This window comes from Jatropha curcas, chromosome 10 (assembly GCF_041381405.1).
Source record: "Jatropha curcas cultivar XTBG-Jc1 chromosome 10, XTBG_Jcur_1.0, whole genome shotgun sequence".
In the NCBI taxonomy this organism is placed as follows: domain Eukaryota; kingdom Viridiplantae; phylum Streptophyta; class Magnoliopsida; order Malpighiales; family Euphorbiaceae; genus Jatropha; species Jatropha curcas.
In genome coordinates this window covers 11,445,690-11,472,879 of record NC_143160.1, presented here as the reverse complement: position 1 = coordinate 11,472,879, position 27,190 = coordinate 11,445,690, and the positions used below count along the sequence as shown (strand labels likewise).

General features: G+C 31.0%; 2 protein-coding genes and 2 pseudogenes across 2 annotated transcripts; 2 read left to right on the top strand and 2 right to left on the bottom strand.

Moving 5' to 3' along the window:
• Positions 1–9,313: 9,313 nt before the first annotated feature.
• On the top strand, positions 9,314–9,817 carry LOC149493088 (monolignol oxidoreductase AtBBE-like 13 pseudogene; annotated as a pseudogene).
• Positions 9,818–9,847: 30 nt separating this feature from the next.
• LOC149493087 (cannabidiolic acid synthase pseudogene) lies at positions 9,848–10,639 on the top strand (annotated as a pseudogene).
• A 2,840-nt stretch (positions 10,640–13,479) lies between these two features.
• Positions 13,480–15,391, bottom strand: LOC149493086 (berberine bridge enzyme-like 18). Its single transcript, XM_089726558.1, has one exon. It carries the CDS (start codon positions 15,361–15,363, stop codon positions 13,753–13,755), a length of 1,611 nt encoding a protein of 536 aa, XP_089582684.1. The 5' UTR covers positions 15,364–15,391; the 3' UTR covers positions 13,480–13,752.
• A 5,410-nt stretch (positions 15,392–20,801) lies between these two features.
• On the bottom strand, positions 20,802–23,126 carry LOC105636781 (Sec14p-like phosphatidylinositol transfer family protein). Its single transcript, XM_012220123.4, has 5 exons — positions 22,981–23,126; positions 21,871–22,839; positions 21,646–21,770; positions 21,414–21,558; positions 20,802–21,284 (listed from the first exon to the last, which is right to left on the bottom strand). Exons 2-5 carry the CDS (start codon positions 22,825–22,827, stop codon positions 21,027–21,029), a joined length of 1,485 nt encoding a protein of 494 aa, XP_012075513.1. The 5' UTR covers positions 22,828–22,839; positions 22,981–23,126; the 3' UTR covers positions 20,802–21,026.
• Positions 23,127–27,190: the final 4,064 nt, after the last annotated feature.

Below are 27,190 nucleotides of genomic sequence, written 5' to 3'. Positions count from 1 at the left end.
TAAGTTATTTAAATGACAGCATCTGTAATCTTAACGTGGGGAACATTATTTTATTATGTTGTGGAATTGTAAAATAAATAAGGAGTTCAGTCATGAGTTTTTAGTGGAATAATTCATGATTAATTATAATAAGAATATGTTGGTCTACATAGGTTCTTATTATAATTAGTAGCCTGATTTATTTTATTCCTGCGGTCCCTGTAGTGCCCTAATTATTTGGAAAGTTAAGGGTGTATTAAATAATAGATAAATTATTTAGTTTTAAAATAATTGATATTATTTTAATTAAATAATTTTTTATTTAATTTATTTTATATTAAAAAATATCTTCCTATCGAAGAGAGTTTTTTTTTTTTAATATAAAATTAGAAAACCCTAAGAATAAAGAGACGGACGTTATTCTATTCTCTACCACTCAGAGAGTTCCAAAAGAGAGATAGTTAGGGATTACTGCAGAAGATCGTGGGTGACTCCAAGATCTCTGGAAAGAAGACCGGTGAGCGATTCTGCGCTTCAAGAGGTCAGTTTATTGATTTGTTCGATAATGTTTTTAGTTTGCCTCATATGGTTTCGTTAAGGGTTGTTTCTGCTTTATACCCGCTCCCATCACTTAGAACTCTCTATCAATTTGAACTAGCAAAATTAACCACCAAGCAATCATGCTTTTGATTTATTCTTATACCTAAGAACTAACTCAAAAGAACTTAAAGAGAAAATCTCAGTATATCCCCCTTAAACCCAATTTGAATCAGATGTTCAAAAATATAAGAAATAGGAATTGAATTTGAATAGCAATTGAACAAATCAATTACAATCTAAACAACACCTTATGCATAAAGATAAAAGAAGACATAAACCTCACTTTCATTAATCTGAAATCATCCAAAATTCAATCTCCCAAAACAAAGAAAGCTAATCCCTTTATATAGAGTAGGGGTGTACAAAGTAAGTAAATAAAAATTAAAACAATAATTAAAGCCATAAAGTAGATAGCTCTTCAACTTCCATAACTCTCTTGACTCTTCATCTTCTACCTTCTTGTCTCTTCAAATTCTAGTGATCCAAAATAAGCTCAAATGGGTTGTCCAACCCAAACATATGGACCCAAAATGAGTTTTGAGCTAAAATCCCAAAAACTTCAAAATTGCCAAAACGCACCTAATGATGTCATTACTCCATAAAACTTCCCATGTATAAATATAGGCCCAAAATGAACTCTAAATCAGCTCAAATGCATTTTAAATAATTTAAGAAGTATTTTAGTCCACATTTTAATTAAAAGCCCGAACAGTCTATAAATTTCCATATTTGGACATTTTCTTGTTTTGACTCGTTTTGCCTCCATAACCTGTATTGTATCACATACATATTTATTTATTATAAATATAATCTATTTTGACACCCCTAATTGAAAATATATTTATAGACATTGAATTTTAAAAATCTCTGTTCAATGCACTACTTTCAGATCCTCTTACATCCTCTTTCTTCTTTTCTTTTCTGAGTTCACAATTTAATATACAGCCAATCACTATGGTGTAATAAATGCGCATATTATTTATGTGGTAATCTAGTTTTTGTGAATGATTTATTATGTACTTGAATTTACAAATTTTGGTGATCTTACATACTTTTCCATGTTAACAATAATGATTTTTTGAACAACAAAGAAAAATAAGATTTTATTAGTGAAATTTAAGAGAAAGATCGGAAAAAAATCCACAACGCCAGGAATTACACCCATACCATCAGGTTTTCCCCCTCACACCCATTGAACCTAAATCTAGAGTGCAGATAAAAAAATAAATAAATAAATAAATAAAATCTCCATCTTACAAGAACCATAAGAAAACATTACAAAAAGCAGAACAGCCAAAAGCATATGGCCTAGGTTAAAGATTCAACCTCAATCTACTTTTCATGAGAGAGGAAAAGAGATTGACAAAATGCAGCAGAAATTCTATATTAACAATAATAGTTTTTAGTGTTCTTATTTTTTATATGATTAAGTCAATTATAACTGAATAATTTGGATTGATATTCTATACTTCTCTTTATATAGAGAGTTGTAATTGGAATCCTTATTAGATATCTATTTGAATACTATTTTGGAGTGATTAGCAATCCATTGCAAATTAATGGAGAATTAAGAATGAAATCTTCTAATCATATCCAGACTCTATGCAAAAATAATCTTTGATCCATATTAATAATATAATAAAGGTGTTAAAAACAAATCACCAGATTATGTGTGGGCTTAAACTATAAAAATACATTAAATTATCGGATTTGTTTTCAGAATCACTTCAAATTGACTTTTGTATCATGGACACCCTAATTTTAAAATTTAAATATATTAGCACACAAGATCAATATTAGAGTTAAGGTTATGAATAAAAAATTAATATAATGGGACCCATGTCAGAACCTTGGGTTAACTAAATTTAAGGGCTAGAAAATAGTAATCCTTTCTTAAAAAAAAAAAAAAAATCCCTCATTAATTAGCTTTTAGATGGATGGTACCATACCTATGATGGTGTAAATAAGAGAGAGAAATGATATTCGTGTAGAAATTATTTGTAAAAAAACTATTAGCTCTGTTTGAGATCAATGGTTGAAAACATTGGATTATATAACGAAAAAGAAAAAAAAATAAAAATAAAATAAAACCTTCCTTTGAAAAGAGAATGAAAATAAAAACTATTAAAGGAAAAAAAATATTGATCAAACCAATCAAATTTTATTATAAAAATAAAAATTTAATATCCATTGATGGTAAGAGCAAACTATTATTGTACAAAATACATATTCTACATGCACCTATTTTATTGTACAAAATTGAAAGTTCAAAATTTATCATTTATCCTTAAATAGAATTTAATGGATCCAACGTATTAATTTATGAAGTAATGAATACAATAAACTTGTTATTATAAAATTATACTCTATTCCTTATGTAAATTTTATTTTAGAAAATTTTTAAAATATTAAGAAATTGAATTAACTAAATTTAACTGAACAATAAAACATAAAGTCATCACTAGATTAATATAATTGCTTTTGGAATAAATATAGCAGTAGAAGAAATATAAATGGTCAAACATCGATTTTCACGAAACAACCTCAACTTTCTACTTCCCCATTTAATTTCATTTCAAGAAACCTATTCTCTCCCCTATAAATAAGGTACAGACATTCTTAAACAAAATCACATCCAAATCACAAAAGCTATAACCTTTACCATAAAATATGATTTCTTCAAAATTGTTGCCATTTCTTTTTGCTGTGTTTCTCTTCTCATTTTCTTGGGTAACAAACTTCAGCTCATACCCATGAAGATTTTCTTGAATGCCTAGAGCTACAATCTGAAGACTCCAGCTCTATCTCCAAAGTAATTTATACTCCAATAAACTCTTCTTATTTATCAGTCTTACAGCTGAGCATAAACAACGAAAGATTCAACACAAGCACCACACCGAAACCTCAAGTGATCGTCACCCCCATTGAACCTTTCCCATATTCTGTTGGGATATCCTCCCAAGTCCCACATCGAATAAAGAGGAGAAGTGAAACCAAAATATAATGGTTCAAATCCAACCCATTAGTATGAGGCCTTTTGGGAGGTGCCCAAAAACAAATCCGTGAGGGTTTGACCCAAAGCGGACAATATCATACTAATTCAGGGGTTGGATGGTACGCGCAGTCCTATCAAGTGGTATCAGAGCCCAGGTTTGGAGCGGGCAGACTGCGCAGTATGAGAAAGTCTCGGTGTGACGGTGTAACAATAGGACCAAGACCGGAAAAAGATCTGCAAGTGGTGCCTTGTGTCGAAAGTCTTCTCGACAAGGGGAGGTCACGATTTGTGTGGTCCTTGGTTGGAGGGGAGGTTTGTTGGGATATCCTCCCAAGTCCCACATCGGATAAAGAGGAGAAGTGAAACCAAAATATAATGGTTCAAACCCAACCCATTAGTATGAGGCCTTTTGGGAGGTGCCCAAAAATAAATCCGTGAGGGCTTGACCCAAAGCGGACAATATCATACTAATTCAGGGGTTGGATGGTACGCGCAGTCCTATCATATTCAAGCTACCATTATGTGTTCTAAAAAACATGACATCCAAATTAGAATCAGAAGCGGTGGCCATGATTATGAAGGTCTTTCCTACGTTTCTCCAATCCCATTTGTCATTCTTGATCTAATTAACCTTCAATCTGTTAGAATACCAGACTGCACAAAAGAAAAACTAGCAGAAATTTTGAGAACTACGCACCAGAATAGAGGAAGAAGTTTGCTTCTCTTATTATTCTCATAATAAAACCTCTAAAATACACAGCAATATATATATAAGAATCAACAGTAATCTGTTACAACAGATTTGTTCCATATCTGCACTAACAGCAATTACTCCTATGAAATAGGCACTAACTATTGACCAAGCAATAATAAGAAAAAATAAATAAAACAAATTTAAAACAAGTTTAACTACTACAATCACCCCCTTAAACTTGTTTAACACCAATTCTATCTCTCAGCTCATTGAACCTCTGCCGTGCTAACGGCTTTGTCAACAAATCAGCAACCTGTACTTCAGTCTTTACATATTCAAGCTGTATATCTCCATGTTGAACACAATCACGAATAAAATGAAATCTTGTGTCAATGTGCTTGCTCCTATCGTGAAAAACCGGATTATTGGCTAGTGATATAGCTGATTTGTTGTCAACCTTCAACACTGGTTTGACTTTATCATCACCTCTCAATTCTGCAATTATCTTTGTGAGCCATATCCCTTGACAAGCTCCACCTGTTGCTGCTATGTACTCGGCTTCACAAGAAGACAACGCAACAATTCTCTGCTTGTGTGAGATCCATGTGATTGGACTTTCTCCAAAGAAAAAAATAATCCCTGAAGTACTCTTCCTGTCATCCGTATCTCCTGCAAGGTCACTATCACTAAAGCCTACAAGTTCTTCTTTTTCTTGATTCTTTTTGTAGACAATTCCCATTCCAATAATGCCTCTCACGTACCTCAGTATCTGTTTCACAACATTCATATGTGTCACCGTTGGTGTGTCCATGTATCGGCTGACAACACCAACGGAGTATGCAAGATCAGGACGTGTGTTTACCAAGTACCTCAAGCTGCCAATAATTCTTCTGTATTCAGTGGCATCAACAAATGGTTCACCATCTTGTTTTTTTAGCTTACATTTCGGCTCCATTGGAACACGGCTGCTGTTGCAATTTAGCATCCCTGTTTTTTCAAGAATCTTGCTCGCGTAACCTGCTTGACAAAGAGATATACAATCTGGAGTTTGTTTTACCTCAATCCCAAGATAATAACTCAGCAGCCCCAAGTCACTCATCTCGAACATCCTCATCATCTCTTGTTTAAAACTTTCAATATGTTTTCCATTTGAGCCGGTGAGAATTAAGTCGTCGACATAAACTCCCACAACAGTAACGTCATCTTCTTCCTTTTTCATATAAAGAGCATGCTCAAAAGGACACCTATGAAAACCAAATGACTTTAAGCTATGATCTAACTTGGTGTTCCAGGCCCTAGGTGCCTGTTTTAAGCCGTATACTGCCTTGTGTAACCGCAGCACTTTTTGTGGATTTGTTTTGTCGACAAAACCATCTGGCTGACTCACATACACCTCTTCTTCTAACTCTCCGTTTAAGAACGCAGTCTTCACATCCAGGTGGTGAACTTTCCACTGTTTTTGAGCTGCATAAGCAAGAATAGTTCTAACTGTTTCTATTCTTGCTACAGGAGCAAAAACTTCCTTATAATCAACACCATATTTCTGCACATAGCCCTTCGCCACCAAACGAGCTTTGTGTTTAATAATCTTGCCGTTTGGATCCTTCTTCAATTTGAAGACCCATTTGAGTCCCACTGCTCTTTGATTCTTCGGCAAATCAGAGAGTTCCCAGGTTCCATTCTTTTGAATTGAATCAATTTCAGACTCCATCGCACGTCTCCAGTTTTTGTCACCAACTGCTTCTTCGAATCGTGTTGGTTCCTCCATTGATAAGAAACACAACCCGACTTCTTCATCTACTTCTCTAGTCTCATTGTAAATTTCTTGCAATGATCGAAATTTTCGTGGTGGAGTTGAACTCGAATCTGAACCTGTACCTGTAGTGTTCGAAGAAGATGACTGAATTAGAGGGTAATTAATTTCTGAATTTGGTATACCTGAAGAAGAGGATGGCGTAGATGGAGTGCGAAACGCATCCACTGCTTCGGGTATACCAGCACCCCCAAATTCTTTTACTTGTACTATAAATGTTTCAGTACAATCAGATTCCTCTTTTTGTTTGTTGTTCTGCCATGGCCAGCTTGCTCCTTCTTCGAAAACTACATCTCTGCTGATAAGAACTTTCCCCTTTCTAGGATCAAACACCCTGTACGCCTTTGAACCTTCTTCGTAACCTAGCAATATTCCCTTTAAGCTCCTGTCTTCAAGCTTCGTTTGATGAGATGACATGACCTTGATATGAACAAGGCATCCAAATACACGCAGATGTTGTATATTTGGTATCTTATCATACCAAGCTTGGTAGGGTGTCATTCCTTCAACACTCTTGGTTGGGCACCTGTTTAATAAAAACACAGAGGTTCTTACCGCCTCACCCCACAAATTTGCTGGCACATTTTTGCTTTTCATAATGCTTCGTGTCATCTCCATAACAGTTTGATTTCTCCTTTCTACGACTCCGTTCTGCTGTGGGGAATATGGCGCTGTCAATTGCCTTTTGATCCCTTCTTCATCACAAAATTTTTTGAATTCAGTTGAGAGAAACTCTCCCCCTCGATCTGTTCTGAAACACTTTAGTTTCTTTTCTGTTTCAATTTCAGCTGTCTTCTTAAATTTCTTAAATGCTTCGAAAGCCTCATATTTGCCTTTCAACAAGAAAACCCACATGTATCGTGAATAATCGTCAACTAGAAGCAAAAAGAATTTGTTACCTCCTGGAGTTGTTGGCATAATTGGGCCGCAGAGATCTCCATACACCAATTCAAGTTTTTCTTTTGCTCTATACATCGTAGCATGTGAAAAGGCTTTCCGATGTTGTTTCCCCACAGTACAACCATCACAGATTTGATTTGGGAGCGAGATGTTTGGTAAACCTTTTACCATTTTTTCTTTGGACAGCTTCTTCAATGCCTGGAAATTTAAGTGACCATATCTCGCGTGCCATAGCCAACTCGACTCAGTTATGCTTGTCATCAAGCATACTTTTTCGGCAATCTGTAGATCTGCAATAAACAATCTGTTTTGTTGTCTTCTAACCTTGATTATGAGTCTATTTGAGTTATCATAGACCCTCAAGGCTCCACATTCAATGATTATTCGACCTCCACTTTCATCAATTTGGCCAAGGCTAATAATATTGCTCTTTAATTTTGGTATATAATATACATTGGTTAGGGTCAGATGTTCACCATTTTTGCATTGAAACATAACTGACCCAAACCCTTGTATATCAATTACAGAACCATCACCAAACTTAACCTTGCCATAAATAGAATCATCAATTTCAACAAAACAATGTTTATCACCTGTCATATGATTGGTAGCTCCTGTGTCAAGGTACCAACCTGCTCCTTTAATGAGATACCCATTCGTGGCAGCAATATATGCTTCTCCTTGAACCCCATTCAATTCGACAGCTTCAATCATCATCAAGGAGGGCTCTTCAAAATAAATCTGACCATAACTCTGACCATTCAGCTCACAAGTTTCAATCATCAACAGGGACTGTTCTTCCTCATCTTTTTCGGTCAGATTTGCTTGCTCTTCTCTCTCCTTTGACAAGCATTCAGAAGCGAAATGTCCCATTTTGCCGCAACTGTAACACCTAATTTTACTTTTATCTATCTTCTTTTGTGGTTTCGACTCATCATCACCACTTCTTCTTGAATCATTGTTACTCCTTCCTCTGCCACGGCCGCGTCCTCGACCTCGACCTCTGCCTCCTCTTCCACCATTATCATTTTGAGCTTTCTTGGAAGAACTTCCCTCCTCTCTGGCCTTCCATTCAGCTCTAGTAAGAAGAACTGTTTCAGCCGAATTGCCTCCACAACCAAGCAACCGTTCTTCATGAGCTTTTAGTGATCCAATTACCTCCTCTACCGATTTGGTTTTCAGATCACTAAATTCCTCTATAGCGGAGACTATCTGCAGAAATTTTGAGGAAGTAGAGCGTAACAGCTTCTTAATCACCTTCTCATCTTCAACTATGTTACCAAGACTCCTTAATTTGTTGACAATGATGGTGAGTTTTCCAGAGAATTCATCTATTGTCTCTGAATTACTCATCCCCAATGCCTCGAACTCTCTCCATAAGGTTTGAGTTCTGACCTCCTTCACCCTTTCTGCGCCTTGGTTCATAGTTTTGAGCATATTCCATGCCTCCTTAGCTGTCTTCTTGGCCCCTAGTTGAAGCAAGGTATCCTCACCTATACCTTGGTAGATGGCCGCCAATGCCATCTTGTCCTTTCGATTATCAACTGGACCTTCAGACTCGATCGGCTCCCAGACACCTTGAGCCATCATAAATACTTCCATTTTAATAGCCCATGCTGCATAGTTGCTCTTTGTCAACATGGGATATTTTAGCATAACCGATCCTTCTTTCTCATGAATTGGTACACCATCTCCTATGGAAGCGTTGCTGGAGACATCCTCTCTTTCTTTTAGCTCTCTCTCAATCTCAGGATGAGACATGTTTCAGGCCTTGATCTTTTGGCTCTGATACCAAGTGTTAGAATACCAGACTGCACAAAAGAAAAACTAGCAGAAATTTTGAGAACTACGCACCAGAATAGAGGAAGAAGTTTGCTTCTCTTATTATTCTCATAATAAAACCTCTAAAATACACAGCAATATATATATAAGAATCAACAGTAATCTGTTACAACAGATTTGTTCCATATCTGCACTAACAGCAATTACTCCTATGAAATAGGCACTAACTATTGACCAAGCAATAATAAGAAAAAATAAATAAAACAAATTTAAAACAAGTTTAACTACTACACAATCAATCACCATTGATGCAACCAACAAAATTGCATGGGTTCAAGTTGGCGCAACAATAGGCAAACTTTATTATAGTATTGCAGAGCAAAGTCAAAATCTTGCTTTTCCGGCCGGTGTTTGCCCTACTGTAGGGATTGGCGGCCACTTTAGTGGAGGAGGATACGGCACGTTACTGAGAAAATATGGGCTCGCGGCAGATAATATTATTGATGCCCAACTTATTGATGTTAATGGAAGAATTCTTGATAGAGCTTCAATGGGTGAAGATCTTTTTTGGGCTATTCGCGGTGGCGGTGGAAATACTTTTGGAGTGGTTGTTGCTTGGAAAATAAATTTAGTTGAAGTTCCTTCAATTGTAACTGTATTTACAGTAGAAAGAACTCTGGAACAAAACGCGACTGAGATTGTTCATCAATGGCAATATGTTGCTCATAAGTTTAATGAAGATTTATTCATTAGGGTTATCATTGAAAGAGTTAATTCAAGTGGAAATACTACAACAATAAGAGCTGCATTTATGTCTTTGTTTCTTGGAAGAGTTGACAGGCTGCTTCCATTAATGCAAGAAAGTTTTCCTGAACTAGGGTTAACTAAAGAAGACTGTACTGAAATGAGTTGGATCGAATCTGTTCTTTATTTTGCCCGATTCTCAAACTCATCTTTAGAGATTTTGCTTGAAAGAACTCAACAGAACGTAAGATATTTGAAAGCAAAATCTGATTATGTTCAACAACCAATGCCTGAAGTTGCTCTAGAATGAATATGGAAAAGGCTTTTCGAAGTGGAAGTGGGTTCAGGCCAATTGATGTTCAATCTTTATGGAGGTAGAGTGAGTGAAATATCAGAATCTAGCATTCCGTTTCCACATAGAGCAGGGAATTTATATAAAATTTATCATGCAGTGTATTGGAATGATGAAGGAATTGAAGAATCAATAAAGCATATAAGTTGGATAAGAAGGCTTTATAGTTTCTTGGCTCCGTATGTTTCTAAAAATCCAAGATCAGCTTATATTAATTATAGGGATCTTGATATTGGAATTAACAGTATTGGAAATACAAGTTATAAGCAAGCAAGTATCTGGGGAATTAAGTATTTCAAGATTAATTTTGATAGATTGGTTCATGTCAAGACTCAAGTTGATCCTGCTAATTTCTTCAGAAATGAACAAAGCATCCCTCCTCTACTCTTGGTGATGTTAGAGATTTATTAAGTTCTATGATAAGCTAAGGATGTTTGTCTTTGATTTGAAATCTCCATACATTTATGTTCATGTCATAATTTTTTAATTGTGTGGGATATGGTTAGGTTTCAGTTTCATGCATACTGTATAAAATTTGATGGTCAAAATAAAAATAAATATAAATAAGTGCTTCTACAATATGTAGTTCAATAGTTTTTACAATAAAAGTTTGCTTTGTGAGCATCAATTACAGTCAGTTCATTAAAAAAAAAAAATTACAGTCTGGAATAATGTTACCATAATCTGAATTATCATCATGATTTTCATGTAGAGCATTATAAAGCATCAGAGCATCAACTTCAACCTGAAAAGAACCTTGTACATAATTATGTAAGCTAAAAGCTTCAGCCATTTTTGGTGAATGCAAACCTGCAAATGTCCCAAACTAATAGGCATTATTTTATATATTAATCTCATTGTTTGGAACAAATGAATTCCACAAACTTTTGTGAAATTCATTTAGAAATCCATATTCATAGAAATCCATATCATTCTATGCACTATTTGAGTGTTTGAATGCAGCTGGTCCAGCGTACAAGTTAACTATGTTCTTGATTTCAAGTTAAATATATAACTACCAACTTGTTCTTCATTACAAGTTAACTACTACTATAAGATATTAGAAACTTCATACTATAGTTAATCCACTTTACTATAGTTAATTAATTCTAAAAAAATGTACAATCCAGGATTAACTTTTATTTTAGAATTAATTTTTTCAGAAAAAATATAACATATTCATTAGTGTAAGTATATTAACTGATACAGAACCCCAAGATCAACATGGAATTTAGAACTCTCCATCAATTTGAACAAGCAAAATTAATCACCAAGCAATCATGATTTTGATTTGTTCTTATACCTAAGAACTCAACTCAAAAGGACTTAAAAGAGAAAATCTCAGTATATCCCCTTTAAACACAATTTGAATTAGATGTTCAAAAACATAAAAAATAGGAATTGAATTTGAATAGCAATTGAACAAATCAATTACAATTCAAACAACACCTTATGCATAAAGATAAAAGAAGGCATAAACCTCACTTTTATTAATCCGAAATCATCCAAAATTCAATCTCCCAAAACAAAGAAAGCTAAGTCCTTTATATAGAGTAGGGGTGTACAAAGTAAGTAAATAAAAATTAAAATGATAATTAAAGCTATAAAGTGGATAGCTTTTCAACATCCATAACTCTTTATTTTCTATCTTCTTGTCTCTTCAAATTTTAGTGATCCAAAATAAATCCAAATGGGCTGTCCAATCCAAATATATGGGCCCAAAATGAGTTTTGAGCTAAAAACCCAAACACTTCAAAGTTGCCAGACGGGCCTAATATTGATGTCACTATGCTATAAAACTTCTCATCTATAAATAAAGGGCCAAAATAAACTCTAAACTAGCTCAAATGCATTTTAAATAATTTAGGAAGTATTTTAACCGATATTTTAATTAAAAGCCCAAACAGTCTATAAAATTTCATATCCGGACATTTTCTTATTTTGACTCGTTTTACTTCCATAACCTGTATTGTATCATATATATATTTATTTATTATAAATATAATTTATTTTGACACCTCTAACTGAATATCTATTCATAGGCATTGCATTTTAAAAATCTATGTTCAATGTACTACTTTCAGATCCTCTTCTATCCTTTTTCTTCTTTTCTTTTCTGGGTTCACAATTTAATATACAGTCAATCACTATAGAGTAATAAATGCGCATACTATTTATCTAGTACTTTAAATTTTGTAAATGATTTATTATGTACTTAAACTTACAAATTTTGGTAATATTATATACTTTTCCATATTAACAATAATGTTTTTTTGAACAGCAAAGAAAAATAAGATTTTATTAATGAAATTTAAGAGAAAAGATAGGTTTTCCCCCTTCCACCCATTAAACCTAAATTTGGAGTGTAGAAAAAAAAAAAAAAAAACTTCCATCTTACAAGAACCATAAGAAAACATGACAAAAAGCAGAAAAGCCAAAAGCATATGGCCTAGGTTAAAAATTCAACCTCAATCTACTTTTCATGAGAGAGGAAAAGAGATTGACAAAATGCAGCAGAAATTCTACATTAACAATAATAGTTTTTAGTGTTCTTATCTTTTATATGGTTAAGTCAATTATAACTGAATAATTTGGATTGATATTGTATACCTCTCTTTATATAGAGAGTTGTAATTGGAATCCTTATTAGATACCTATTTGAATACTATTTTGGAGTGATTGGCAATCCACTGCAAATTAATGGAGAGTTAGGAATGAAATCTTCTAATCGTATCCATACTCTATGCAAAATTAATCTTTGATCCATATTAATAATATAATAAAGGTGTTAAATACCAATCTCAGATTATGTGTGGGCTTAAACTATAAAAATATATTAAATTATCATGTTTGTTTCAGAATCACTTCAAATTGGCTTTTGTACTATAGACACCCTCATTTTGAAATTTAAATATTTTAGCAAACCAGATCAATATTAGAGTTAAGGTTATGAATAAAAAATTAATATAATGGGACCCATGTCAGAACCTTAGGTTAACTAAATTTAAGGTCCAGAAAATAGTAATCCTTTCTTAAAAAAAAAAAATCCCTCATTAATTAGCTTTTAGATGGATGGTACCATACCAATGATATTATTGTAGAAATTATTTGTACAAAAACTATTAGCTCTGGTTGAGATCAATGGTTGAAAATTTTGGATTATATAACGAAAAAGAAAAAAAGCAAATAACCTATGTTTGGATTAAAAAAAAAAAAAGAAAACAAATATGATATTAACATAATCAAGATTTTTTTTTTTTCATGTAAAGATGGCAAGGAATTGAAGATCTGTTTAAATTGGCGTTTCTTTGTTCTTTTTATTTTGAAGTTTCCAAGTTGGCAAAGATAAGAAAAAAAGTTTCCAAGTTGAAATTGTTTTGGGATAAGATTAATGACCTGTTCAATCAAATGAGTTAAAAATATGTTATTTTACTAAAAGAATTAGACAAAATAATAATACAGAGTAATAATTGTTTAAAATGAGAATCAACTATTGGCTATGAAATAATAAAAAGAATTGGTTTATTCTCTACAAGTAATTGAAAATGGAGTTCAACACTCAAACCTTCCTTTGAAAAGAGAATGAAAATAAAAAATATTAAAGGAAAAAAAAAATAACATTGATCAAACCAATCAAATTTTATTATAAAAATAAAAATTTAATATCCATTGATGGTCACAGCAAACTTTTATTGTACAAAATACATATTTTACATGCACTTATTTTATTTTTTTTCTTTTGACCATCAAATTTTATTACACTATACATGAAACTGAAATCTAAAACCACACAATTAAAGAATTACAAAATAAATACAAAAGATAAATGAATGGATATTTCCAATACATAGAAGACAAACATCATTATTATATTGTTCAATCAATCTCTATGATCACCAAGAGGAGAGAGATGGGATGCTTTGTTCATTTCTGAAGAAATTAGCAGGATCAACTTGAGTCTTGACATGAACCAATCTATCAAAATTAATCTTGAAATACTTAATTCCCCAGATACTTGCTTGCTTATAACTTGTATTTCCAATACTGTTAATTCCAATATCAAGATCCCTATAATTAATATAAGCTGATCTTGGATTTTTAGAAACATATGGAGCCAAGAAACTATAAAGCCTTCTTATCCAACTTATATGCCTTTTTGATTCTTCAATTCCTTCATCATCCCAATACACTAAATGTTGAATTTTATATAAATTTCCTGCTCTGTGTGGAAATGGAATGCTAGATTCTGATATTTCACTCATTCTACCTCCATAAGGACTGAAAATCAATTGGCCTGAACCCACTTCCACTTCAAAAAGCCTTTCCCATATTCCCTTTAAAGCAACTTCCGGCATTGGTTGTTGAACATAATCAGATTTTGCTTTGAAATATCTTACGTTCGGTTGAGTCCTTTCAAGCAAAATCTCTAATGATGAGTTTGAAAATCCAGCGAAATAAAGAACAGATTCGATCCAACTCATTTCAATACAGTCTTCTTTAACTAGCCCTAGTTCAGGAAAACTTTCTTGCATTAATGGAAGTAGCCTGTCAACTCCGCCAAGAAACAAAGAATTAAATGCGGCTCTTATCGTTGTGGTATTTCTACTGGAATTAACTCTTTCGATGATAACCCTAATGAATAAATCTTCACTGAACTTATCAGCAACATATTGCCATTGATGAACAATCTCAGTCGCGTTTTGTTCTAGAGTTTTTTCTACTGTAAATACAGTGACAGTAGAAGGAACTTCAACTAAGTTTATTTTCCAAGCAACAACCACTCCGAAAGTATTTCCACCGCCACCGCGAATAGCCCAAAAAAGATCTTCACCCATTGAAGCTCTATCAAGAATCCTTCCATTAACATCAACAAGTTGAGCATCAATAATATTATCTGCGGCGAGCCCATATTTTCTTAGTAACAAGCCATATCCTCCTCCACTAAAGTGGCCGCCAATCCCTACAGTAGGGCAAACACCGGCCGGAAAAGCAAGATTTTGACTTTGCTGTGCAATACTATAATAAAGTTTGCCTATTGTTGCACCAGCTTGAACCCATGCAGTTTTGTTGGTTGCATCAACGGTGATTGATTGAAGGTTAATTAGATCAAGAATGACAAATGGGATTGGAGAAACGTAGGAAAGACCTTCATAATCATGGCCACCGCTTCTGATTCTAATTTGCATGTCATGTTTTTTAGAACACGTAATGGTAGCTTGAATATGGGAAAGGTTCAATGGGGTGACGATCACTTGAGGTTTCGGGGTGGTGCTTGTGTTGAATCTTTCGTTGTTTATGGTTAACTGTAGAACTGATAAATAAGAAGAGTTTATTGGAGTGTAAATTACTTTAGAAATAGAGTTAGAGTCTTGAGATTGTAGCTCTAGGCATTCAAGAAAATCTTCATGGGTATGAGCTGAAGTGGTAATTACCCAAGAAGATGAGAAGAGAAAAAAAGAAAAAAGAAGCGGCAACAATTTTGAAGAAATCATATTTTGTGGCATAGGCTATTGCTTTTTTGTTTTGGATGTGGTTCTGTTTTAGAGGGTTTCCACCATATTTATAGGGGAGAGAATATAACTTTTCTTGTTTTGCAAAATTGAAAATTTGAATTAGGATTGCAAAAATTTCTTGCTTCTTGAAGAGAGGACAATGTCAAGCCCATCTAGATTGAGTTTCTCGAGATGAAATTAGATGGGTACGTAGAAAGTTCAATTTCAAGAAATAAAAAACAAACTTGCATGCAAACAACTTGATGAAAATTGATGTTTGACTATTCATATTTATTCTTCTTCTACGTACTGCATTAATTAATTTGCAATTATAATATGCCAATAGTTATTATTATCTCACGGGAAAAGATTTATCTACACCCTATGTATATATCTACCTATATATCAAACCAATTATAAACAATGTTTTGGTTCAAATGAGAATATTTATAACGACTAAGAAAGAAAAAAAAAAACGACAAAATAGTGTTATAAAAAAAACCATCATTTTTTTGTTTATACTATAGGTGTCTCCAGCCTATTGGCCTAAGCGATGTATTAGTCCTATAAGAAAGAAACACTTTTAGCAGAAATTTTCTTTATTTACAATGATCGATGACTCGGCCTCTTGCTTAAGGAACTTCAGTCATTTCCACTTTTATCAATTTTCATTGATCCAAAAATAATTACGTGAATATAATGATAACTGTTATATTTTAATTTTGGAATAAATGGAAATTAATTTAATTTATCAATATTTAAAAAAATAAAAAAAAAATTACATCCGCCATTGCATGTAGATTTATGATAAGAAAAGTCGTTGTATTAGTTAGTGCATGCATATAATTTTAAAACAAGTTCCATCATCAAGGAAATATGACCATGTCTTAGCATGTCAATTTCATTACCTCACCTTACTTACACGGCAAAATTACGGCACTTTAAACATTATGGAAAATCTATTATGTCCTTAAAATTAGAAATTCGATTAAGAGAAAAATTTGCCTAAATTCAGTCCATGTCTGCACCCATGGACCAAACCAATGAAATTCAGTATTTTTTTTTTGAAACAATGATATTTTTTACCATACACTTGAAAAAAAATGATAAAATCGAAATATTTTTTAGAAAATCCTGAAATTCATTTATTTAATTCATGAGTGGGGCTATGAACCGGGTCTAAACAAGTTTTTTCCATTTGGTAACATTATATACATCTGCATACTCACAATGACATTTTTTTTTTTTTTGAATTTTGTTATTTTTATATGTAAAATATTAATTTTCATGTGTGATTACACAACTTTTAAAACAATCTTTTTCAATTTTTTTAATTATTTAATAAGTGTTTAATTTATGTAATTTTACAAATAGAGTGTTAAATAGACTAATTTTACAAGCTGAAATATTTAATAGATGGCAGTTTTATAAATTGAAATATTCGATTGGTCAAAATCAAAATTTAATAGATAGCAGTTTTACAATATGATCCATCTAAAGTTTTTAATTATCCACCAATTCTGGTAAGATAATCATTATTCTTTGGCTTTTAGTCAATAATAATAATAATAAAAAAACATAAAAACATAAATAAAAACTTTTCTCATGACATAATCTATTTGATTTTCGAAGAAATTTAAAAAAAAAAAAAAGAATCATATTTATTGACTTTTTATTTTGAAAATAAATCTGATTTTATCAATTTAAGTTTAAATTTTTTTTATGAAAATGACTTTTTTCCATTTTGAATCATGTGTATTGACTTTTTATTTTGAAAATAAATCTTGTTTTATCAATTTAAGTTTAAATTTTTTTATGAAAATGACTTTTTCCATTTGAATCATATTTATTGACTTTTTATTTTTAAAATAAATCTGATTTTATCAATTTAAGTTTAAATTTTTTTTATGAAAATGACTTGACATTTGATAATGGAAAAAGTCATTTTCAAAAAAAAAAAAAAGAAAGATAATGGAAAAAGTCACATTGAATTGCTTATTAATTGCAATTGATTTCCAATTCAACATATCCTAGTGGTTTGGCAATCTGCGATATTATCATATGATGTCATAATAAATATTATTCAATTGTTAAAGTCAATTTCAACTCAATTCCTGTGTTTTAAATTTAAATTTGATGAAATGAATTGTTTTTTTAAATAAAAACAAGAAAAAATTATTTTCAGAGTCCCTAGTTTTTACAAAGTACATTGGTTCATCTTCGTTGTTTGAACAAATTATTTCACAGTTCATAACATTTGCATCTGTCTAGCTTTTTAGTCCTTCCGTAGAAAAAGTGACTTTTTCCATTAATTTTACCTGAAATACCAAAATACCCTTATTACGTGGGACGCATCTTCATCTATCTCCATCCTCAATACATCTTTCTCCTCTTGCAAACCTTCCGTAGAAAAAGTGACTTTTTCCATTAATTTTACCTGAAATACCAAAATACCCTTATTACGTGGGACCCATCTTCATCTATCTCCATCCTCAATGCATCCATCAAATCTAAGCAAAAAATTTGAATCCCTTTCAACCCACCATAGTTTTATTTTTTTATAAATTCAAATATTTCTTAGTCCAGCATTGAAAAAGTAAACTTATTTTTTTAATAAATTTAATATAATCCAAAATTATCCATTATTTGAATTTAATTATTATATATATATATACTAGCTGCGGCATGCATATACTATGCACAATAAATATCTTTATCTGTAATCTTAGAGATATTGTGATAATATTTTAAAATATATAATTTAATTAAGAAAAAAGTTTATAATTTAAATTATTTTTAATTTCATATTTATCAATTTTGTTGAAAATTATTAAATTAAAGAACATCTATTTCAAATACAAAACATTACACTAATTATATAAAAATTAATGTCTATAGTAAAATTGAAAGAAAAATAAATATATATTAAAAATAATTGATATTAATTTATTTTTGAATTAATAAGTTTTCTTAGGTGATATTAAAAATAATAAAATAAATAAAATAAAATGGACTATAGAAATTTAATCATAGACGTGTATATATATTATTCTTAATGATAATTTCATATAAACTGCTTTTTGTTATGATTTATTAAACTTTTCCTAATTTGATATAGTAATAGAAATTAAAAGAGAAAAAATATATCAATGTTGAAAAGAAATTGTATAAGAATTATTGAAATACGAAAAGAAAAATTGATCTCACTAAACCTCAAAGAGCTCTATCTATTTATAGTCTAGGAATAAGAAATTAATGGCAATTAAATATATTATTATTAAAACTAATAAAGACAACTATATGTTACAATTTTAAACAAATAAATATGAAAACCTTTGAATATTCATCATTAATAAAACTATTAATAAATATTTTCACTATTAACCTTCTCTATCATTCTTTTAAATATAAAATTTTCATTCATTATAAAAAAATGATAATTATGATCGATTATAATGATATTCAATATCAATATTATAATAACATTAATTTAAAAGATAAGTTATAATACATATTAATATGATCATCAACGTCAAAATTATGATAATTTTTAATTAAAAAATGGATAATAATATAATAATAATTTTAATTATTTAATACATATTAATATGATAATTGAATGAATTAAAACAAATATTATGTAATTTTAATTGAAAAAGATAGGTTACAATATTCTAATAATTATAATTATTTACTAATATGTATTAATTATGATAATTAATATCAATATTTATATAACATTATAACTAATAATTAAAATATGTGTAGTATCAAAATTTAAGAGTTCTATATGGCATTATAGTCCTATGTGTTATCGCAAAAAATCTTATGTAGAAAAAGTAAGAAAAGAGTATTCATTTAAGAAATGTCACGAGTCAACTTCTTAGGGAAAATGCATGCTATATATATATATATATATATATATATATGTGCGTGTGTGTGAAACTAATGTACGAAGTATAGGTATTGTACATGTTATTTTGTGTATGTTCATCCATACTCACTTATTTTTTTTAGAATTGAAATAGTAGTATAGCTTGCAAAAACTCATATTATAGTTATTCCATAAAAATATCAGCTAATAATCTTAAAATGATTATTATGTTTTAATAATTTAATAAGTGCATCTCCAATGCAACTATGGATTGTGGCTGATTTGTCTTAATAAATAGAAGTTGTGGATAATGATGTGGCTGCATATGTATTTGTATACGTTAGATTTTAAAAATGACTCTACAATGCATCCTCATTATATTAAAATTTTCTGATGATGTGTATTTTATTTTTCAAAATTATATGTAATTAAAATTAGACTTATAACTAAATACAGTAAACTAAAAATATTATTCTCTGCCTTCTTGGTTTATTACTAGATTGCCAGGCCATGGTTGCGTATACCAATTGCTAGGACTTTTCTTTTACACTCTATTTGGTATTTTGCACTTCCAGTGATGGTATTTGTTAGATAGACTTGAGCATGAAGAAGAAATCAACTTCAGCGTGAAAAGAAATTTGAATGCAAATAAAAGAAGAGTAAGAGAAAAATAAAAAACATAAAAAGAAGAATAAAAAGTTAACTCACGCTATCCCAAACTAAATAGACAAGAGCATTAGAAAATATTTTTATTTTTAACTTTTCAGACGTGACAAATAAATTAAAACAATCCATGATTGCATTGGAAATGCTTTTAACATGCACCCGCGGCAGTACGTGCACGTCCTGAGTCCCACTAGTCAAATTTTTAGTCCTTTTCCCCTATTTTTGCAATCTTTTTCACCATTTACACTTAAATAAGGGCTCTCTACCTTATTATTTCACACACATATTTCTTGCTTGAGTTGTTATAATTGTCTCTCTCTTTTCTCTTTTTGCAATATTTGTGTTCTAAATAAGCAAGGTTGAAGTTCCCTCGAAGTTATCTTCCCACTAAATCACTTGCTACTTTTTCTTCCTGATTCTTTCTCCTTGAATTAGACATTATAACTTGTGATATTTTCAATTTAAGCTATATATAGGTAATTCATATTAGACTATGCCACATTAATCATAAGATTATATATGGTACATTGACATCTCTAGCTCAATTTTCATAAATATGATAATGCAAATTTAATTTCCAGAAATTTCACTTGACGTAGTTGTCAAAATCTTTACACTTTACTATTCAGGAAGTAAATAATAATTAACCCATTTATAACTGAGTTTGAATCAATTGATATAAATTAAACTTTTCTACCTAAAGAGAAAAAAAACTGATAACCAATGGACCAAGTAGGGAAAATTGATAAAAGTAATGAATATGAATTATAAAAAGTTGATGACCATTTAATTTAACTTAGAAAGAAAAATTAAAAAATTGCTTATCTTGAAAAGTTTAATCACCATCCTGATCACACATGCTAATCATTGATTTTTAAGAACAATGTGAAGAACTAGTAAGCTATAAAAGTTAAGCCAAATCAATCTTTAATTTATTACTTGTACATATATGTAAACCAATCTGTAACATTGAAACTCTCCATATTAAGCAAAAGATTCATAAAAAGAAAAACAAAGCAGAGGATCATTATATATCCCCTGCATAAAAAAAGAATGAATTTTTCCACTTTCCACCCTAAAAAGAATGTCATAACCAAAGGGTTAACAATAAAATTTATATATAAAGATTAATATTTCAGAAGGAAGCACTTTTCTTGGTCTTGTAGCGATATAGAACTCTCTTCTTCTTGCCTGAATTATTTTCAACAGTGAGAACAATCTTTCCAAGTTCAGTGTTCTTGAAAGTGTTTCTAACCGGTTCTTCAGTTGAACTCATTTTCTTGTTCTTTTGAATTATAATGGTGTATGACCCTTCATCATTTGGTACAAATTCTTCCTTGTAATTCACTTCCCACCCCAAAACAGTCAAGTCCCATAGTAATGTAGCTCCAACCTGTCATCAAATAGCAATTAAGTCTGTCATTAAACAGAAATAAAGTTTCTTAATTAATTAGAAAATGTGCTCTAAACAGGAAAGGAAATCAAAACAAATTTGTTTTTTCTTTTGTCTTTATTTTAGTACCTCTCCTGCAGTGATCTCAATAGTTGCAGTTGATCCTGATTTGATGATGAGCTCAGAAACTTCACCATCTTCCTTGGAGAATTCAAAATCACTTTCTCTCTTGAAACCACCATATTGAACAGGGATTTCCTCTGCTGGAATGTACCTTTTAAAATTACCAGGTTTTTATCAGCAATCTTGCCACATATCTTCAACAATATTCAAAATAAAATAACAAAAGATAACAACTTACTTGAGTAAGGTCTCAGTGACCTTAGCAGGACGAGCAACAACGAACTTGCTCTTGCTTCTTTGGGTTAAGAAACGTGATAACAGAGAATTTAAAGCATAATACCAAAATGGAACATTTATAAATATCTGCAATTTATATCACAAATAAACAAGTCAGACTATTGTGGAAACAGAATGAATAAATAGAATTCGAAGCAAGAACAAGCAACATATTTACGGAACTTACATTTCTTGCAACAAATTCAGGATAATTGTCTTGCAAAAGCCCAACAGCTTGGTTCATGGCAACTCTAAGCTCTTTCTTTGAAGGAGAAGGAGAATTCTTCAGATCACTAATTTGAAGCAAAGAAGTAACACCACCAGGCTTCAAATCAAGTTTTCCAATTCCCTTTTCCATCAGCTGAAATCTCCATCTCAAGAACTGCTTTCTGTTCTCATCAGTTCCAAGTGCTTTTTTGTAAAGCTCTTCATTTCCAAATACTCCATATATGTTGTAACAAACAGGGTGACCTTCTCTATCAATGCCATTCATGTAAAAGGCCGAGCTTAGATCTACCTGTAAATCTTCTTCCAAGATTGAATCAATCTTGGATTCTTTCCTCCATTGAAGGGTTTTCTTTAGCATTTCAAAGGCATCATTGACTTTGAACTCTCTAGCTCTCAAGAACTTCAAGAGAATAACATCTATGCCTTCTGCTCCTTTGCTAGGCAAAAGAGGAATTCCCCAAAGAGCAATATCTTGGTCAATTTCATTTCCTTCTACTTTCTTCTCTTCTTCGCAATCTTTCTCTTGTTTTTCCTTCTCTTCATCTCCTTCTTTCTTCACTTCTTCATTCTTTTCCCCTTCTTCTCCTTCTTTCGCTTCGCTTTCTTTCTCTTTCTTCTTTATCTCCTCTTTCTTGAAAATATTATTTCCAAGAATAGCTTCTTCGAGCTTTGATTTGAGCTCATTCAAGGCTTTTTTCTCACAATCTTTAAGATCGGATAAGAAATTGCTCTCTTCTTTATAAGAAGAACTCTTTTGAACTGTTTTAGGCTTAGGCCCATCATCACTAACAACTTGTTTCACTTCATTATCCACTTGAACATCTTTCTTGCTTTCTTCTACAATCTTTTTAGGCTCTTCTTCAGGAATAACAACCTGAGCCATTTGGGTTTCCTCTACTTTAGCCTCAACAGTCATGGTTACACCAAACTGAAACAACAAACAATTAACAAAAAAAATGTCAGGGGACAATATAAGAAGATTGTGTCAAAGAATATTAATAACAAAATTTAAATAAAAAAGTTTTAGAATAAGCAAGAAGAAGCAACAATGAAAGGAAATGAAACAGACCTCAAATCTTGGATTTCTCGGTTAGTCTTTTCTGGCTCCAAGCCTCCAAGATCTTCTTTCTGGTTTGGTTTTAGCTGTGTAGTTGGCACTGGTTCTTGGAGAGTTATGGCTAAGAGGGGAAGTTTTGTAACGGTTATATATTTTTTAGGAATTCAAAAAACAAGGGGCCCACAAACGGTCACCTACCTGGTGCCAGCCACCGCATGCTGTAGCCGTTGGGGGATTCCTTTTTCCCAAGGGTCTTGCTAGCCTGGAGGCCAGCAATACTTTGGGTGGGAGAATCCTTTGGGACCCACAGTTTTTGTCTGGCAACAAAACGTTGATCTGGTATCATCAACGGCATCGACTTAGACAAATGTCATATGCTAAGGGATTGCTTTGACTAGAACATATGAGTGGCATCCCTTCTAAACGAAATTAACGAAAATATAATTTTTTTTATTAAAATAAATGATTTATTACCACACTAAAAAAAAATAAAAATATTAATAATTTTTAAAAATTTATAATTTTATTAGTTTGGTGTATGGGTCGACTGTAGACCCATCTCAAACTAATTTTATTTATGAAAATATATTTGTTTGTATTTTTTGAGAATTATTTCTCCAGTTTTTGTGACGTCTTTTTTAAAATATATATATAATTCATTAATTATAATATCAAACATTAGAAATAACAAATACTTTTATGGATCATTTATGGAATTTCACTGTCAGAAACTAATAAAGTACATTGATACTTTAACAAATCAAAAGATTATATATATTTTTTTTGAATAATAAAATTAAAAATAAAAGAAAGACAATATTATATGTTTCTACTTGAAGATGATCTTAACAAAAGATGTAAATTTTCATAGTAACAACTAATTCTTTAATTGATTTAGACGATAAAATAATAACTCCTCTAAATCTTGTATTCCTAAATTGATTTTTTAAAAACTTACAACATATGACCTATACAGATAAATTTCATCATTATGCATCGGAACAAATTGCACTATCAGATTTCATAGATGGAGGTCCACATTTACAAATCAAGATATAAAGGCTCAAATCAAATAGAATCAAATATTAAACTTTTATTTAGTAATAAACCCCCCACAAAAAAATGAACCAAACTCTCTATGGAAGTAAAACAATAAAAACCAAAAACAAATCTATAATAGAAAAACAGATCTGAGTTTAATAAAAGTGAAGAGATTAAAAAAAAAAAAAGAGTGGTGTTGTTTTTTTTTTTTTTGAATTTTCTTATGTTATTTTTTTAATTTATTGGAGAGTTTTATAGGCCGAAATAACAATGCAATCTACATAATAAGGATAATCCTCTCCTTGGCTCACCAAATTGATAAAAACACATGTGATCGAAGGGACTCGACCTCGAGACTTCTCACTTCTAACATAAGTGAAAATATCAATCAAACCGCCACCTGTTAGCAATTTTTTGGTGTTATTAATTAGTCTTTTTTTTTTTTTTTAAGGATATATTACATAGTCTTTCAACTGCTATATAATTGTTAAAATCTAGTGTGATATATAAAGACTAACTCATACTATCACAAACCCAAGAACTCATAATATGAATTGAATTGTACTAAAAAAAAAAAATTTGAATTGAATTTGAAATTTTATTTATGATAATATAATTAATCCAGCCATTAAATTATTAGCATAATGATCTTTTGCAATCTCTGTTCATTATTCAGTTAGAAAATGTCAGTTAAAAACCGATGCTCTGACATATTCTTCTGTTTAATATGCTAATAATAATAGTTGTGCATGAAAATTTCGTTGGAAGCATATATTTCCTCAATTTTCCAAGTGTCTTAAAATAATAATTTTTTGATAACAAGAAAAACGCATCTATTTATATAAAATTTAGTATGTCTAATGCTTTGGACTAACTGATGGCATATATTCATTAACATCACAACAAGAATTGGAAATTTTTCCACTGGTATCTAAAAGCCCACTCTATTCTGACTATATCCGGTTCCGATTCGAATACTTCAGAGCTTATATAGAGGGCGACTCTGTCAACATGGCATTTTTCATACAAGGCTCGAACTAGAGATTTTTAATTAAAAGAGAAGAAGTCTCATCCACTCTATGCCAACCACCGTTAGTTTCAAACTACACACACATATATATATATATATATATATAAGTGATTATCAAAGACTACCTGTTTTGATTGGCATTTGACAGCAAATACTACCCACCAACTACAAAAACATGGAAATCTCACATGATAGATTTTGATTCATCAAGCATTTACAAAGACATGCTGTCCAAGCCAAGGCAATATATATAATATATATAAAGAAATATTATTTATTTTTCTTCTTTTTATTTTGGGTGAATTATTATTTAGTTATTGTGTTATGGCATATTACACCAACTAGAACCTCTAATTTTTTAAAAATTAATTAATGATCCTTGCAATTATAACCATCTAATTATATAGTTCTTTTGTTATAATTTATTAAGACTTTGTTTGAAAAAAGAGGGGAAGAAAAATAGTGGAGGAGAGAAATGCAGAAAATATTGAAGTATTAAATATTTTCCTTCTTTAGTTATTTTTTTACAAATGTGTTTGGATGAAAGAGAAAAAAAAATGAAAGAAAGAAAATAGATTATATTTGGTATTAAATAATGCAATTTTCAACTCATTCATTATTTTCTCTCTAATTTAGAGAGATTCCAATTTTATTGCCCAGAAAAAAAAATTGTGCAAATTTTTATTTATGATATTTTTCTCATTCTTTTTTTTTTTTTTTTTGAGGGGATATTTTTCTCACTTTTTCCAAACAAAAGAAAGTCATTTCACTTTATAATTCCTTAACAAATTTCTTTTCTAAAAAAAAAAAAAAAAGAAAAATCTAATAATGTCTAAATGAAGAAGTCTTATTTTTTTTTTTTTTTTATAACCAAATTCAAAAATTGTAGAAAAAATTTGCCTAGACGGGTCCATCCTTCACTTTATAATTTTACTGGTTGGTACATAAGTGGAGCTATAGACCCGGTCTAAGTAAGTTTTTCTCAAAAATTATATCCATTTACATTCTCTTTACATATTTTCTTTTCTTAAAAAAAAAATCCAAAAAAGCCTTAATTTTTTTAACCAAATCAAAACCTCATTTCCCTTTATATTTTCCAAACAAATTAAAAAAATCATTTTCCTTTATATTTTCCTCGCATATTTTTCTTCCTTCAAATAAGGCCTTAGTTTTCTCATAATCAACTCAAAAATAAAAAAAATAAAGCCTTAATTTTCTTCAAATAAAGCCTTGGTTTTCTCATAATCAACTCAAGCAGGAAAGGTTGCTGTGATGTGCTTGCTAGGGGTGTACATGAGCCAAAAGCACGTTCGCTGTCTGTTTGAGTTCGGCTCAAAAAAATTTAAAAGAACTCTGCTCGAATCAAGTTCAAACTCAAATTTAATGATGTTCAATTCGAAAGTTCGTCAAACCTTATTGAGTTTTTATATATACATATATATCATATTTATTTTAAACTTCTTTAAATATCGAACTTCAAGTCGAGTTTAAATTTAAAATTTTTTTAATTAAAACTCCAAATTGAGCTTGAATTGAACTCGAACTTTCATCGAGCCAAATTCAAATCTAAAATATCTAATTTCATCGAATTTCGAGACGAGCTAAATTTTTTTTACAGCGCAGAAATAAGTTCCAACTCAGCTCGGCCGGATTAGGGCGCTAGAGCTTGCCCTTAACTGTTCTGTTCTATGTGTAGGAATAATTAAGGACCTTTTAGACTGTTTCTGCGCATGTCTGTGTCTTTTGACCTTTTCCGGCCAGCAAATTATTCCTGAATTTGCGGGGGGGTCTGCCACACTGCCACATGGCAGTTATTTATTGGTCCACACCACATGGCTCTGTCTATCTAGGGGCACACCACACCTATAGGTTGTCACAATTGCGTATGGCTGGACAGCTTTGTGAGGTGGGATTTGATTCGGTTCAACTTTAAACTTTTTAGTTTGGTTTTGATTTATAGAAAAAAAATTTTCAATTTAATATGATTCTTAAAATCCTAAAAAATAATAAAATTTAAAAATTAGACCGAACTAAATTAATTTAATTTAATTTAATTATAATTATAATTTTGATTTGGTTACTTTTTTAAAAAAATTTAATTCATTCAATTTGAATGTACAGATCGAATTTAATTTAAACCGAACCGATATA